The following is a 17,443-nucleotide window of genomic DNA, read 5'->3' on the forward strand; positions in this document are numbered from 1 at the left end:
AAGAAGGAGCATCAAGTGTTGATGGTTAGTAAAACCAATAGTTTCAAGAAGGGCAAGGGAAAGAAGGGAAACTTTGAGAATGACAAGCCTGTTTTCACTCCAATGAAGAAAACCAAGGTTGAACCCAAACCCAAGACTATGTGCATCTATGATGATGGGAATGATCATTGAGGCGGAACTGCCCTGGACACTTGGTAGATAAGAAGGTTGGCAACGTCAACAGAAGTATATTAGATATACGTGTTATTGATGTGTACTTTACTAGTACTCCTAGTAGCACATTGGTGTTAGATACCCGTTCAGTTGCTAAATGTTAGTATCTCAAAATAAAAGCTACGGAATAGATGGAGACTAGCTAAAGGCGAGGCGACGATGTGTGTTGGAAATGTTTCCAAAGTTGATGTGATCACCATTGCACGCTCCCTCTACCTTCGAGATTAGTGTTAAACCTAAACGTTGTTTGGTGTTTGCATTGAGCATGAACATGTTTGGATCATGTTTATTGCAATACGATTATTCATTTAAAGAGAATAATGGTTACTCTATTTACTTGAATAATACCCTCAATGGTCATGCACCTAATATGAATGGTTTATTGAATCTCGATCCTACTGATACACATGTTTATAATATTGATGACCAAAAGATACATAGTAGTAATGATAGTACCACTTACTTGTGGCACTGACGCTTAAGTCATATTGGTATAAAATGCATGAAGAAGCTCCATGCTAATGGATCTTTGGACTCACTCGTTTTGAATCGTTTGAGACATGCAAACCATGCCTATTGGTGTAAATGCATGAAGAAACTCCATGCAGATTGATCTGTTGGACTCACTTGAGACATGCAAATCATGCCACATGGGCAAGATGACTAAAGGCCTCGTTTTCTAGTGAGATAGAACGCGCAAATTACTTATTGGAAATAATACATTTTGATGTATGCAGTCCAATGAGTGGTGAGGCACGCATTGGATATCGTTACATTCTTACTTCACTGATGATTTGAGTAGATATAGGTGTATTTGCTTGATGAATCACAAGTCTGAAATATTGAAAAATAATGCATGAGTAGATTTCACTTTGGTTGCCCATGCAACTTGAACTAATAATGCATGACAGTGAAGTTTTTCTTCTCCAACTTTCTGTACACCAAATAAGCACGAGAAATCTACAGAATGAAACGTTGGCAACAATGTATATGTGGCTGCTAAGCAACAAAACTAATCATATCTAGCTAGTGAGCAGCAAAACTAAGCATATTCGGCTTGTGCGCAACAAGAGTAAGCATATCTGACTAGTGATTAACTTAATTGCTTGGTTATTTGTGCACTGCTAGGACACCGTGTGATGAGATGTTTCAAGTTCCTGGAATACTTTGGCACAGCCTTTTGCAGATGGTTGAGAGACTTCAATTAATAGTTGCGGATGACCGCGTCGGGGTAGGGGGCGAAATGCTTGTGTTCGTGGAAGCAAATGTAAATGTTGTTCCAAAATGTTGTGCCCTTTTGCTCCATATGCCATGGATCGGATCAAGGCTAGTGCAAACCATGCATCACATAATAGCTCATCCCCCCGGATGTTGAAATTTTCTCCTCTACCCATCATGTTCGGATCGTTGGCTATACCATCCAGAACATCATCCTCACTGCCCTCCTCCTCCTCCTCCTGCTGCTACTGTCCGGCTGGCCAACGTTGTTGTTGTGCCCACGCCGGCCTGGGTGTAGGACTATTGCGTGCCCGTTCGGGTGTAGCACAGCTCCTATGGGTAGTTGTTGGACAGGGTTGTAACATCCCCAATTTTGGAATGTTAAAAATAATTATTAGATTGTTTGTTTGTTTGATTGAGTGATTTAAACTTGAGTGGAGTTTGAAACTTTTCAAAAACTTTTGAATGAGAGGGAATAAAATGACTTTCCCCTTCTCCGGTAAATTCAAATTCATCCAATTAAAAGCAATGAGAGAAGATGACATGACCTCTTCAACTATAAAGAATTTGAACGGAGTTTTGCATTTGAATCCTTTCAAATATTTTCCCTTGCTTCTATATTTTTCTTCACCGGGAAATACCCCGAAAATAATTCTTGCCAAGCAAGAAAGAGAGGAGGAACATGACCCTCCAAACCGGGGATATTCCTTTGAAATATTTGGTCCATAAAACCGAGGTTTATTTGAAAAATATTTGCAAAAAGAAAATAAACCAATTTAGGGATTTTCTAAAAAAACATTTTTTTGAAGTATTTATTTTGGTAGTGGAAAAATGCCCATCTTTTTGGATTTATTTTTCTGAAAATTTTAATATATTATACCCCTATATTCCGAGGAATATTCCATTTACTTTTAATAGTTTTAATTCCTGTTTTAATAATTATGGAAAGAGATCTTTATTTTAGGAAAGTCCTTGGGCCATATTGGGAATGTCATCTGGCCCATATCGCCACCTTCTTCTTCCTCTCAATGTTTCCTTCTGTAGCCATGGCAGAAGCTTCCCATGAAGCTACCCCTCCGGGATTCGCGAGCTATACTCCCTCCCGGCGCCTCCCGTCGCCACTATAAGAACGCCCCGTCTCTCCTCTTTCCATTCCCCTAGAGAAATCCTCGTTCCCCTGCCCTTAGCATCTCCCCATCACCTCCCCTTTTCCCTGTCAAGAATGCACCAGGGAGCTCTCCCCTGTCGCCCCAACACCCCACCCCTGCGCACCCCCACCCCTCGCTGCACCCCACCCCCACCCCTGCGCGCCCCACCCTCGCCCCTGCACCCCTCCCCACCCTGCCGAAGCTCCCTCCAGGAGCTCCTCATCATGACCAGGAGCTGCCCCCCCTCGCCCCCTGCTCGACCAGGGCACCCGGCACCCCAGCCCCAAGTGCCGACCCTCCCCCTCCGTCGCCCGCACCCTCCTCCGCCGCCCCACCCTTGCCGGCGACCTCGCCCCTCGCCGGAGTGCCTCCTCCTCGCCACTGCTCCTCCCTGCCATCGTGCAGAAGGTAACTCCCTCTCCTTTTTGTTTTTTTTCTTTTGTTTTATATCTACCGTATGATCTTTAGTCAACGCGTGAGATTAGATCTGAAGATACCCCTTCGGTTCTTTGAAAAGAATCGACGGTTATTTTTTATCAGTAAGTTTAGCCGAAGCATTTCCTAATATTGCGGCCATCCGCTGTTTAGCCTATGCAACGCAGACCCCAAAGCCAATCACAACACGCCACGTGGACCCCCGCTCACTAATTAGCTATTCAGTTTTTTTAGTTTTAATTCAAAAACAGAGAGAGTTCCAATCTTTTTCCAGTAGATCACAATTTTTCCGTAGTTTTCAAAAACATATTATTTGCCTATGTTTGAAATTTTCAAATTTGAATTAGATCAGATTTAGTTTAAACCTTGTTTTGCTTATTCTGGGAGTTTAAAATAGATTTTTAATTAATTCTTTTTTCTACTGATCACTAGTGATCTTATTTATCAGTGGTAAAAATTCAGAATTGTTTGAGTATTTTAGCTCATTATTTCTGGTGAAACACTTTCTATTTCACTTCTTTTAGGATTATGACTATATTTCTTTCTTTAGTTGTTTTTAAATTATTTTTCTTTTATATTTTAGAAAGATTATATCTTGTTTCTGTTAGTTAACAGTAGGTTTGCAACAAGCTTTGATTTTATTTTTATATGTTATCATGAAATCAATTCTAGTTCTCTAATAACTTGTAATTGGTTTCTCTACTGTTACCAATCCCGTTTGGAAATACTTTCGAATAGTTTTGTGAAAAATACTTTATTTTGTCTTAGTTAAATTTATATCTTAGTTCCCTGTTATTTAAGTATTTTACTTTGTGTTAGACAAAAACTATTTAGTGTTTGATGTAGTAGAAGACTCCCTAGTCTTATTTGAAGTTTCCTTCGGATTCCTATTCGCTCTCTCTTTTGTTTTGACTGCTAGAATGATTGCTAGTATGAGTGCTTACGTGAATGATATGGTTGTTATATAGATTTCATTGGAGAGTGACGAGTAGTCTATCAAGTTATTCCTCGAGAACGAAAATTCTTCTTCGTCAACATCACCAGGCAAGTCATTTGATCATGTATTACCTATGTTTTATGCATCGTAGTTCTACCATCCTATGCCCAATTGCATGCTGAGTAGGTACTTGGAAATTATGATTACATATTGTAGTATCATGTGGTAGGCACCCAACAACCCCATTACCTGGCCCGGGACGACAAATTTCATATTGCTATGCTTGAGTAGACGGGATTCTAGTTGAGAGTTTATCACGAGTGATGCGAGAATAATTTAATAACCAATACCGGTTAAGTCAAGACTTTTCAAGACCTCGTGATGCAATGCAACTCTGGGTGAAGGACGGTTGATCGGCTCCCTGGAGAAACCAGTGGATGACCCGGGATGCTGGAGACGTGCCATGACATCTTGTGGAAAGCTTCACCCAGTCTCAAAGAGACGGACGGATATTTTCAAGACCCAAGGCTTACCTGCACAGCCACAAGTCATTATGGGATCTGGCTTGGTTGGACAAAGCGGCGACTGTGGACAGGCGGTGCCAGCAGATGTAGAAGAACGGTAGGATTTGGATGGGCACCGACAAGGATTCAGAGGGACCCGTTGAAAGACCATGTTTTGATCATCCGGTCTTCAAACACCCTGAAGTGCGAGGACATACACGGAGGCGATCAAATCTTGTGGGGAACGTGTGCAAAACTCTGCAGAGTACTCAAACCTAATCGATTAGCCGAGTCCACGGTCATGGACACTTGAGCCAAAGGAACTGAAGTTATTTGGAATTCTCAACACCATATATATATATTTGATGTGGGTAATATTGATAACTTGGGTATGAGAACTGGTTGGCGGAACCATCTCATTAACAACCAACAACGTAGTAATATTTTGCTTTTAGCCGCTCTTGTTGTAGGAGAAAATTTGCTTTACGCTAAAACTTACAACACACCACGTGCCATATATGCATATAGTATAGATGATATTTTACCCCCTCTCATATGTGACTTGCCAGCATATTCAATATGCTGACCTACACGGCTGCAACGTCTTATGTTGCAGATAATTTTCTTCGACGAGTAAGAGTATGATTCAGGGTTACGGTCTACACTCAACTTGCCGTTGGTGTTTATTGGGACTCCACTCCCTTGACTGCTTTCGCTGAGATATTTAAGGTATATATCAGTTTTACGCTATTTCCATGTGATTGCACTTTGACATATACATTGATGTACTGTGTGTGCCAGCATACTGATCCAGGGATGGCACAGATACACAGAGGCTTGACTCGTTTTGAGTCGGCTCGCTACAAGGGTGGGATCCGAGTCTTCCACCTGCCCGTTCTCATATGCACATCCTCCTCCTTCATATTCGTCGTGGATAATGTCGAGGATCTCACGGTTCGGGTCGTCGTATGTCGGGTCTCCCAGTCTAGGCATTGTAGCAAAGAGAATGCAGGAACCCATCTGCTCCTCATTCGTCGTTCGAGCCGAGACAAGCTGCCGCGAAGAACACTCGGAGAAGAGCGACACCGCATTTATGTCAATACTGTAAGGCACCGACGGTTCCGAGCTTCTTGGCAGTATAGCAGTACAGAGGCTTGTAATGCTCCGGCCACTGCCTCGTATGTACTATGGGCGCTCCCGTCTAAACACCGCGGCCTCCGTTGTTACGCCCACCACAACCACCACACCCACCACGCCCACCAACATCCATAAGCTTCTTGAGCTTCTCCTTGTTTGTGGCCTTCGCTTTGACGCGACGAGTTTGCCGCGTACCAAGCTGATCTTTCGGGCGGGCAGGATGCTCGGATCCTTTGACACCTCTGTCACCTCCATCTCTGGTAGGTTCTTCTTCGATTCCAAGCGTCGGCGGCATAAGAAAGAAGAGGTGGATGAAAAGGGTGGGAATTGGATGAAGAGCAGCGAAGATGGAAGAAGGGAGTGGGGGTTTTGGGGTTGAGATCCTCTGCAGTACCGTATGATGCTGTAGTGCGGATGACATATGGGGCCAGGTCCCACATGACAGTGACCTTACTGTACCATACAGTACTTCAGAGGATCCTAACCCGGGGTTTTGGCACGGAAATAGTACAGGTTGCTACAAAAGTGTGGGCTCTCCTTTTTGGTGGGAGGGGGGGGGGTCGGAGTCCGACCTTCCTCGTGTGTGGACTCCCGCAAAATCCTCCCATATTTCGTTCAAGTTTGCGAAGAAATTATGCTCCGCACCACCCAACGTACAGATACAGAAGTGTGTAGAATGATTTTCACGGTTATTCTCATAAAATGTGAGCAATTTGAGGGTCGGTATTGGAGATGCCCTAACACCGTCCGTCTGCGGCAAAATATGCAACTACCAAATTGTCAAAATGGACTAACAAAACCAGACTCTGAAAATAAAATATGCAACTACCAAGCATTGCATTTCTAGACCTAACTGCGCACAATGATGTGTGTAGAATTGCGCTTGACGATGCCCAACGGCTCACTTGACTGAGAAACAGCAATTTGACAAGCGAAGATATCGGGAAAAGTCAAGAGCCACTTTGTAAAATCAGCGGCGCGGCTTAGTTAATACTCGTACTAACCGCCCCGGCACAGTAGGAGGTCCGGGCAGGGGTGTGTGTGATGCCTGTGGTGGGGCGCGCACACACGCACAGGCGCGCTCTGCTGATGCCACCTCGCGCACCAAAGCCCACCATCTTCTCGCGCGCTTTTCTCTCCTCCCTTGCTTGGATTCCCTGAACCAAACAGCCAGCAGCAACTTGTGCTCTGCTCGCTCTCTTCCCTTCCACGGCGACCCCACCGGAGCGGCGCCGGTCCAACCATAAAGGAGGGGAGGGGAGGGGGGGGCATGGGGTGCCGCGCGCCAAAAGCAGCAGCACACCACCGCCGGCGGGCCCGCCGCTCCACTCGCCGTGCCCCTCCCGCCACGTGCCGCGTCCCCTGCGCCGGTGACGTGGCCCTCACCACCTCCATGTCCATGTGCCATAGCCTCCTCCCCCTTTATATACCCCTCCAACCTCCCACACCCCCTTCGATCTTCTCATACTCCATCCATCACCACCACCACCATCCCGCTAGGCTCGATCAAGCTCGCGCCAACCACCACTCGCTCGTCTCGCCGTCAGATTTCCACTCCCTCTTTGCCGCCAGCTGGTCTCATACCGCCGATCGTCTGGCGAGTAGCATATCGGAGCAGAATTAAGTTCGAGCAGCGATCGCGATGCCTCCCAACGGGCAGAGCGTGCATGGCGGGGGCGGCCTAGTCTCACCCGCTACGGCCGCGCCGGCGCCGCCGTCCAAGATGGATTGCTTCTTGACGTCCGTCTGCACGCCGCTGAATCTCCAGGTACGTACTGTTACTGTAGTACGCACGGAGCTGCATGCATGGCCGATTGTGCACGGCTTGAGCTTTGGGTCGCCGACTTGTTTATGACGTTGGGCGTGCGCTTGGCTTGATGGTGTGTTGCAGTTCATCGACGTGGCGTACCGCGTCAAGGTGGAGAGGACGGCGAAGGAGCCGCCGGGAAGGATATCGCACTCCGGTGGTGGTGGTGGTGGCGGTGCCGCCGGCGGCCTGTCGGCCTCTGTTGAGGAGAGGACGATACTCAAGGGGATCACCGGCGAGGCGCGACCCGGCGAGGTTCTGGCCGTGCTAGGCCCGTCCGGCAGCGGGAAGTCGACGCTCCTGTCCATCCTGGGTGGCCGCCTCGCCGGCCGCTACTCCGGCACGGTCCTAACCGGCGGCCGCGCCCCGTGCCGCGCCGTGCAGCGCCGCACGGGGTTCGTCGCCCAGGACGACATCCTCCACCCGCACCTGACCGTGCGCGAGACCCTCGCCTTCTGCGCCATGCTGCGCCTCCCCACGTCCGCCCCGACCTCCGCCAAGCTCGCCGCCGCGGACGCCGTGATCGCGGAGCTGGGCCTCGGCACCTGCGCGGACACGATCGTGGGCAACGCGTTCGTGCGCGGCGTGTCCGGCGGCGAGCGGAAGCGCGTGAGCATCGGGCACGAGCTGCTGGTGAACCCGAGCCTGCTGGTCCTGGACGAGCCCACCTCCGGGCTGGACTCCACGGCGGCGTCCCGGCTGGTGGCCACGCTGTCGGCGCTGGCGCGCAAGGGGCGCACGGTGGTGCTATCCGTGCACCAGCCGTCCAGCCGCGTGTACCGGGCCTTCGACTCCGTGCTGCTGCTCTCCGAGGGCAGCTGCATGTACCACGGGCCCGGCCGCGACGCCATGGACTACTTCGCCTCCGTCGGCTTCGCGCCGGGCTTCCACGTCAACCCGGCCGACTTCATGCTCGACCTCGCGAATGGTGAGTAGTATACTTGTTGTTAGTTGTTACTACACACGCAATCAAACCCTTCTTTTCTTTCCATGAAACTATGTTACTAGACGATCGATAGAGTTACAACTTACTACAAGAGATGCTTCCTTCCAAGATGAGCACGAACAGAAATCTGGATTCACCAAAGCGTTAGACAATCTAGCTAGAGGGAGAAACGTCCTGAAAGCAAGCTTAGGCAGCAGGGGGGAATAGTACGTACTGCACTAGATGTTTATGTTCCCCTTTTAGCATCGCGGGTGACTAGATTTTTGGATTAGGGATGATGACATTGGAGACGAGCAAAACAAATCCGGTAGGCGAGTGTGGAGTGCACCCAACTAAAAAGATCGGGAGAGAGAGAAGGTGCGCAAACAAAAGAGCGGTGCGAGTGCCCTAGATTAGATAGCTAGCAGTAGCACTAGTGGTGTTTTATCTTACTAGCTTTCGCGCAAAGCACTTTAATTATGGCTGAATAATCGCACCCACCGGACACGTGTCACGGAGGTCCCGATCGGTGGGACGCTGCTAGTGGGGCTGCACAGCACATCATAATATTGGATCGATCATTAGGTCCTCAAAAAAGAGTGGAAATATTGTTGGATCGATCGATAGCTACACGCTCCAATGCGTTCCCCCTACTCTACTTCTCCAGTCTAGTCAAGAAGGAAAGAGCTCTCATCGGCAATCTGCCCGCATATTTGGCGACCGGGCTTACCGTTTCACGGGTGATTTGACCACCTACGCGCTTGTCTTTTACTCCTACTAGTTTTCTGAAGAAAAAATAAAATCCCAAACAGGTCAAGATCCCATCATGCTCCTCCTGACCTCACTTTATACACAGACTGGAGGCTTGCTAAAACTGCATATGTTTTCTGCTTTCGGACGACTGAAGAAACAAATACTCCTCTAGTTGATCGTACGTAGGTAGTAGATCGGTCCGACACCTGTGGCAGCTTTCAGTTGGATCCGTTTCCCGACTGTGGCAGCTAGCGTCTTGTTTCCCGTGGCGCCACCTCACCTGCGCCTGAGACGAGACGAGAAGGAGAAGCGGATCCCGGGGACAACCACCGTCGATATTGTTCCGAGCGCGCGCGCGCCTGTGTCACTGCAGTTGGAGCTATCTCATCCTACTTTAGACAGGAGGAATCATTTCGAGATAGATAAGAAGAGTCCTTTTCCCTTCAGCTGCTTGGCACGTCGCGCGCGTACGATCCGGTTGAGTGCACCGGCAGAGCACATCTCAGAGCACGAAACTCGTTGCGATCCGTTCACTGCTGCGTCCCATAGATTCCGCAAAGCGTAAACTGAGCGTTCACGCGCCCGTACGTCCTTGTCGCTGTTTGATGATCACGATGCCCATTATCGCCAACCTTTTTTTCCTTTCTTCCTTTTGTAGAGCACGTGAAAGGTTTCCTTACTGTTGGATGTGTTTGTGCAGGCTTTGCGCAAGCGGAGTACAGCGACCGCGCGGCGGAGGGAGGCAGCGTCAAGCAGTCGCTCGTCGCCTCCTACGGCAGGGTGCTCGCCCCCAAGGTCAAGGCCGCCATCGCAACGGGCGCGCACACGGACGACGGCCACGGCCACGCGGCCGAGCAGCCGCTGGAGAGCTGCAGCGGGTGCACCAGCTGGACCAACCAGTTCGCCATCCTGCTCCGGCGCAGCCTCAAGGAGCGCCGTCACGAGACCTTCACCTCGCTCCGCCTCTTCCAGATCATCGCGCCGGCGGTCGTGGCCGGGGCCATGTGGTGGCGCTCCACGCCGCTGGAGGTGCAGGACCGGATGGGCCTCCTCTTCTTCATCTCCATCTTCTGGGGCGTCTTCGCCTCCTTCAACGCCGTCTTCGCCTTCCCGCAGGAGCGGCCCGTCCTCGCCCGCGAGCTCGCCTCCGGCATGTACTCCCTCTCCTCCTACTTCATGTCCAGGATGGCCGGCGACCTGCCCATGGAGCTCGCCCTGCCCACCGCCTTCACCCTCATCGTCTACCTCATGGCGGGGCTCAACCCGGCGCCCGCGGCGTTCGCGCTCACGCTCCTCGTCATCCTCTCCTACGTGCTCGTCGCCGAGGGGCTCGGGCTCGCCATCGGCGCCCTCATGATGGACGCCAAGCGCGCCTCCACGCTCGCGACCGTCATCATGCTCGCCTACCTCCTCACCGGCGGCTTCTACGTGCACAACGTCCCCGTCTTCATGATCTGGGCCAAGTACTCCTCCTTCACCTACTACTGCTACCGGCTGCTCATCGCCGTGCAGTACAGCGGACACCTCGCCCAGCTGCTCCCGCCCGACTCGACGCACGGCGAGGCCAGCACGTGGACCTGCGTCGCGGCTCTCGTCGTCATGTTCTTCGGGTACCGCCTGCTCGCCTACTTCGCCCTGCGCCGGGTCAGGACGTGATCGTATGTCGACGCCCAAGCGCAGTCTAGCAGGTCAGGTGTCCACCAATTAACCATTCCTGCCACGAGGCATCAGTGACGGACTTCGCCGAAAGCGCGTGCATGCACGACAACTGAATTGAAGTGATCCGTGCGTGCCAACCGACATCGGCGTCGGCCCAGATGACTCCACGGGGTGCTAGCTGCTGGACTGACTGACGAAGGTGTTGTAGCTGTTGCTAACAAGGGTTTCTTCTTCTTCTTCTTCTTCATTCCCTTCCCATTTACGATCGATTAACCCGATGTAATGTTATTCCTCTCTCTAATCGAGATGAATGTGTATGACAATGCAAATTGCTTACATTAAGACATGGAGCAGATCGGTCCAAAATTAATGTGCTGCCGTATCTAAGCCCCGTCAAGATCCCTCAATGGAAACGATCCAGTGCCGTATGCTCTTGATAGTCAGTACAATACTGACATCATATTTTATCGAATTTTATCGAAAATGCTAGACCTACTAAAGTTTACTAAACCTTCTAACTAATTTAAACATGTCCTTCGTGATTTCAGGGGTGGGTAAGCCTCATCTTCCTCCTAATCCAATCAATTATTACCAAATCAGACTATCATGTAAACATACGTAAACATTTATGTAGATGTAGCATTACGTCGTATGCTCTTGATAGGGAGTACAATACTGACATCATATTTTTTAGAAAAGATAACACTCATACATATGATCGTTTGCAAACCACTTGGATCTCCGTTCGTTTGTGATTTGCACCAATTTTAGCAATTTTTGATAGATTTTTTGTGTCACATAGGAAGAGCCTCGTGTATGGGCGTTTATTAGTTTGCCCACACGCCTGTTTCGCACGCAGAGCTTGCGGCTGCCAATCCGACGCGTGGTGGAACTGGCGTCGCGCCCACACGCTCGCATGCCTATCAGCTGTCATGTCTTCCTAGTGTTACATGGCAACTGAGTGGAACTGCCGTGCCCGCATCTCTGTCAGTTGTCATGTCTTTCAAGTATTAAATGACAACTGAGTGGAACTATCGTGCCCACATGTTTGTCAGTTGCCATGTCTTTTTAGTGTTACATGTCAACTAAGTGGAACTGTCGTGCCCACATGTCTGTCAGTTGCCATGTCTTTCCAATATTACATGGCAACTGAGTGGAACTGTCGTACCCGCATACGTGTAAGTTGTCATGTCTTTCCAATGTTACATGGCAACTGAGTGGAGCTGTCGTGCCCGCATGCGTGCCACTTGCCTTGTCTTCCTAGTATTACATGTTAATATGTTGTCCCGGAGATTGTTCACATGTTTTTATTCAATTTATGCAGGAAAAAATCGAGGAAATCAAAGGTCACAAGGAGGAAGAAGAAAAAAGAGAAAGACTCAGAGACAGAGGCAGATACAGAAGAAGAGACATAGGCAGATACAGAAGAAGAGGAAGATTCATGTATAGAAGAAGAGGAAGATTCAGATGAAGAATAAGAGGAAGATTCAGATGCAGAAGAAGAGGAAGATTTAGATGCAGAAGATGTTGGGTTGAGGAGGGCTAGGAAGAGACCATTGGAGGTTGCAGAAGAGGATTATGCAAAACCAAACAAGTGGGCACTACCACAATTGTGTGTACTTAAACATGTTTTCGAATGATGGTTGCATATTCATCTATTTCATTTTTTGCAGGAAACGTAAGTGCGCTCCAAATGTCAAAGCTGGGAGGAAGAAAAAGCAAGATGACAAGGAAGTGCCTGCTAGGAATGTTGCAGCAAAGGGTGCACGAAGAAAACTAGTGAAGTTAGTGTATGTATTTACATGTTCGCTCTACAAGTCAGGTCTTTGCTAGTACTGTGTTGACGTTTATTAACTTTTCTTGGAAAGACTCTAGGAAGGGTGGTAAAGAACAGGCCAAAGGGGCGATGAAGACAAAAAGTCCTGCTAGGAATGTGTCAAAGGCTGTGGGAATAAGAGCTGTGAAGTTAACTTCTGCAACTATGAAGAGAAATACACAAGGATTTCTGGGGTCGAAAAATTGAGAACAAACTAAATTAGACAGTTTTCCATGCCGTGATCCACCTTGTTTCAGATGTATTTGACGTATTTGGTGGACTGCCACTATTTTTCTAAATTACTCGTTTGATTGGTACCCTCATTTTGTTATGGACAGGTCGAGATGGTAGGCTACTTATGATTTATCAACATCGATCAAACAATGCATTTTAGTGAAGTTGGTTTATATACTTTTTTCATTTTTTTACATAAAATATTGCTGAATTTTTTTCAAAGTGTAGTCAAATTTCATATTTGAAATATAAAATAGAAACTGAAAAATCATATATATATATACGAAAATAGAACGTTGGATTTCCTCATAATGCTATTATTATGAGCACAAAATTTCAAATCTGTATCAAAATAGTATTCTCGTTTTCAAATAACCTTGAAAAATGTTTATTTTGAAATACAAAATAAGCATACTGATATTTTAAAAATAGCATTCTCATTTGAAAAAAGCATGCTGCTTTGAATGTATTGTTTTTAAAATACCATGCTATTTTAAAAAGAGCATGCTAATTTTCAAGATATAATGCTCTTTTCAATATGCTACTTTTAAAAACAACATGGTATTTCAATATGTTGTTTTTAAAATAGCATGCTGTTTTTAAATAGCATGGTATATATAAGCACGTGCACGAGTCTTTTAGTACACCAATTGTAGGTGGTGGATCTGAACAGCCCATACCATGCGCTGTTGGGCAGGCCGGCTCTGGCCAAATTCAACGGTAGGATTGGATGGTCACCGACAAAGGCTCAGAAGAACCCGTTGAAAGACCATGTTTTGATCATCCGGTTCTCAAACACCCTGAAGTGCGAGGACTTCAACGGAGGCGATCAAATCTTGTGGAGAACGTGTGCAAAACTCTGCAGAGTACTCAAACCTAATCGATTAGCCGTGTCCACGGTCATGGACAACTTGAGCCAAAGGAACTGAAACTATCAGGAATTCTCAACACCATTTATTATTGATGTGGGTAATATTTATAACTTGGGTATGAGAAATGGTTGGTGGAACCTTCTCATTAACAACCAACAATGTAGTAACTTTTGCTTTTACCCTCTCTCTTGTTGTAGGAAATTTTTTCTTAACGCAAAACTTAAAATACAGCCCCACCTACCATATATGCATATAGTATAGATGATATTTTCACCTCTCTCTTTTATGACTTGCCGGCATATTCAATATGCTGCCTACACGGCTGCAACGTCTTATGTTGCAGATACTTTCGTCGACGAGTAAGAGTACGATTCAAGGTTACGGTCCGCACTCAACTTGTCGTTGGTGTTTATTGGGACTCCACTCGATTGACTATTGGGTAACGTCGCATGGGAAACAAAAAATTTCCTACGCGCACGAAGACCTATCATGGTGATGTCCATCTACGAGAGGAGATTTGGATCTACGTACCCTTGTAGATCGCACAACAGGAAGCGTTAAGAAACGCGGTTGATGTAGTGGAATGTCCTCACGTCCCTCGATCCGCCTCACGAACCGTCCCACGAACCGTCCCGCGATCCGTCCCACGATCCGCTCCGATCTAGTGCTGAACGGACGACACCTCCGCGTTAAGCACACGTACAGCTCGACGATGATCTCGGCCTTTTTGATCCAGCAAGCAAGACGGAGAGGTAGATAAGTTCCCCGGTAGCGTGACGGTGCTCCGGTGGTGGTGAAGGATCTACTCGTGCAGGGCTCCGCCCGAGCTCCGCAGAAATACGATCTAGAGATAAAACTATGGTGTCTAGATCTGAGTTGCACGTGGCAAAAGTTGTCTCAAATCAGCCCTAAATCACCAGTATATATAGGAGGGAGGGGGAGGAGGCTTGTCTTGAGGACCAAGTCCTCAAGGGTGCGCCGGACAAGGAGGTGGAGGAGTCCACCTCCAATCCTAGTCCAACTCGGATTGGAAGGTGGAGTCCTTCTCTTCCTTCCCACCTCTTTTTTTTCTTTTCTCTTTAATTTTCTTATCCTTGGCGCATAGGCCTTATTGGGCTGTCCCACTGATACGTCTCCATCGTATCTACTTTTCCAAACTCTTTTGCCCTTGTTTTGGACTCTAATTTGCATGATTTGAATGGAACTAACCTGGACTGATGCTGTTTTCAGCAGATTTGCCTTGGTGTTATTTTTGTGCAGAAATCAAAGTTCTCCAAACGTTCTGAAAATTTACGGGGAGCAGTTTTGGAAAATATAAAAAATATCTGCGCCAAGTTCCACCTGAGGGGGTGGGCCAGTGGGCCAGAAGCCCTGGCTCCGCCACCACCCCCCTGGTGGCGGTGGGCAGGCTTGTGGGGCCCACACGGCTCTGCCGCCCCCAACCTCAGGTCTATAAGTCCCCTTTCATCCCAGAAAAAATAAAAAGAGAAGTTTTCGTCGCATTTTCGATAGGGAGGCGCCGCCACCACCTGTTCTTCATCTGGAGGGCAGATCTGGAGTCCGTCTTGGGCTCCGGAGAGGGGAAATCATCGCCATCGTCATCATCAACCTTCTTCCCTTTCCAATTCCATGAAGCTCTTCGTCGTTCGTGAGTAATCTATTCGTAGGCTCGCTGGGCGATGATGAGTAGGATGAGATCTATCATGTAATCGAGTTAGTTTTGATGGGGATTGATCCCTAGTATCCACTATGTTCTGAGATTGATGTTGCTACTACTTTGCCATGCTTAATGCTTGTCACTAGGGCCCGAGTGCCATGATTTCATATATGAAATTATTATGTTGTCACCAATATATGTGTGTTTTAGATCCGATCTTGCAAGTTGTAGTTACCTACTATGTGTTATGATCCGGCAACCCTGGAGTGACAATAACCGGAACCACTCCCGGTGATGACCATAGTTTGAGGAGTTCATGTGTTCACCAAGTGCTAATGCGTTGGTCCGGTTCTTTATTATAAGGAGAACCTTAATATCCCGTAGTTTCTTTTTGGACCCCGCTGCCACGAGAGGATGGACAATAGATGTCATGCAAGTTCTTTTCGCTAAGCACGTATGACGACACACGGAATGCATGCCTACAACACATTGACGAACGGGAGCTAGCCACATATCTCTCCGTGTTATAACTGTTGCATGATGAATATAATCCAAACAAATCACCAACCCATTGCCTACGAGTTTGTCCTACTGTTGCTGCTACTACTATTGCTACTGCTGTTACTTGTCTTGCTCTGCTGCTCCTACTACTGTTGCCACTGTTGTTACTTGTCTTGCTCTGCTGCTGCTACTACTGTTGCTACTGTTGTTACTTGTCTTGCTCTGCTGCTATTGTTGCTACTATTGTCGCTTGCTACTATTGCTACTATTGTCGCTTGCTACTGTTGCTACTCGCTACTGCTGTCACTACTGGTTTTCCTTGCCGCTGCTATTGCTCGTTACACCGCCGTTACTCGCTACTTTGGTGTTACTACTTTGCTTGCAGATACTAATCTTTCAGGTGTGGTTGAATCTGACAATTCAACTGCTAATACTTGAGAGTATTCTCTCACCTCCCGTCGTGCGAATCAACAAATTTGGGTCGAATACCCTACCCTCGAAAACTGCTGCGATCCCATGCGCTTGTGGGCCGTCAACAACATTCTTCTAGTTTCGATTGCCGGGGAGTGCTAGCAGCATTCTTCTGGTGCCGTTGCAAAGGGGGAGAACAGTTCGCATCAATCATTTTTCTGGCGCCGTTGCCGGGGAGGTATTGCTATATTCTCTGAGTCACTTGGAATTTATATCTATTGATCACTATGAAGAATCTGAAGGATCCGAAGACCAAAGTCTTGCCCTCAACTATGAGGGGAGGTAAGGAATTGCCATCTAGCTCTACACTTGATTCACCTTCAGTTATGAGTAAGTTTGCGACATCACCTCCTACTAGAAATCTTGACATGTCGCTTGTGCTTGATGATGCTTATGATGCTACTGCTAGAGATGCTATGCTTGATACTATGCGTGATGATACTATGCTTGATACTATGCCTGATACTGCTAGAGATGCTATGCTTGATATTGCTAGAGATACTATGCTTGATACTGCTTTGCCTGATGATGCTAGAGATGCTATTTTGTCTGATGATGCTATGCTTGATACTGCTAGAGATGCTACTTTGCCTGATGTTCCACTAGGAGTGTTCCTTGATGCTCATATTGCTAGAGTTACTGCCAATGCTCGTGATGCTTCTGATACTGCCGATACTATTGAGATAAAACCTGCTTTTGCTCCCGCTAGATCTAGCTCTCCTAGATATGAATTGCCTGATATATCTGAGGGTTATGTTATGGAGGGAGAGATAGCTGAGGATTTTTCTGCGTGTAAGGATGCCTATGACGCTGAGAAATTACTTCTCAAGTGGAAGGGAAAATCTCGGGAAGCTAGGATGAAATATGACCTGAAGTTTGCCACTTCACCTATCTTTATCACCAATAAGGATTATGAATTCTCTGTCGATCCTGAGATAATCTCTCTAGTCGAATCTGATCCTTTTCACGGTTATGAGTCGGAGACGGTCATAGCCCATCTTGCCAAACTACACGATATAGCCAACCTTTTCACTAATGAGGAGAAGATCCGCCACTACTATATCCTTAAGTTGTTTCCTTTCTCTCTAAAGGATGATGCTAAGGCCTGGTTCACCTCTCTTGCTCCTGGATGTATGTGTAGTCCCCAGGAGATGGTC

The 17,443-nt window shown here is 47.5% G+C and overlaps 1 protein-coding gene across 1 annotated transcript; it reads left to right on the forward strand.

Annotated features, from left to right (window-relative positions):
- The first annotated feature begins 7,015 nt into the window (after positions 1 to 7,015).
- Positions 7,016 to 11,101, forward strand: LOC123447947 (ABC transporter G family member 25). The gene is made up of 3 exons (XM_045124689.1): positions 7,016 to 7,359; positions 7,483 to 8,326; positions 9,777 to 11,101. The coding sequence occupies exons 1-3, from the start codon at positions 7,234 to 7,236 to the stop codon at positions 10,730 to 10,732; spliced, it is 1,926 nt and encodes a 641-aa protein (XP_044980624.1). The 5' UTR covers positions 7,016 to 7,233; the 3' UTR covers positions 10,733 to 11,101.
- The last annotated feature ends 6,342 nt before the right edge of the window (positions 11,102 to 17,443 follow it).

Source organism: Hordeum vulgare, chromosome 4H (assembly GCF_904849725.1).
Source record: "Hordeum vulgare subsp. vulgare chromosome 4H, MorexV3_pseudomolecules_assembly, whole genome shotgun sequence".
NCBI lineage: Eukaryota > Viridiplantae > Streptophyta > Magnoliopsida > Poales > Poaceae > Hordeum > Hordeum vulgare.

Bases quoted from the DNA above. Each gene is read 5' to 3' on its own strand.
- LOC123447947 (XM_045124689.1), top strand. From the start codon at position 7,234: ATGCCTCCCAACGGGCAGAGCGTGCATGGCGGGGGCGGCCTAGTCTCA. The intron at 7,360-7,482 runs GTACGTACTGTT...GGTGTGTTGCAG, and splicing joins GCACGCCGCTGAATCTCCAG to TTCATCGACGTGGCGTACCG. The intron at 8,327-9,776 runs GTGAGTAGTATA...GTGTTTGTGCAG, and splicing joins CATGCTCGACCTCGCGAATG to GCTTTGCGCAAGCGGAGTAC.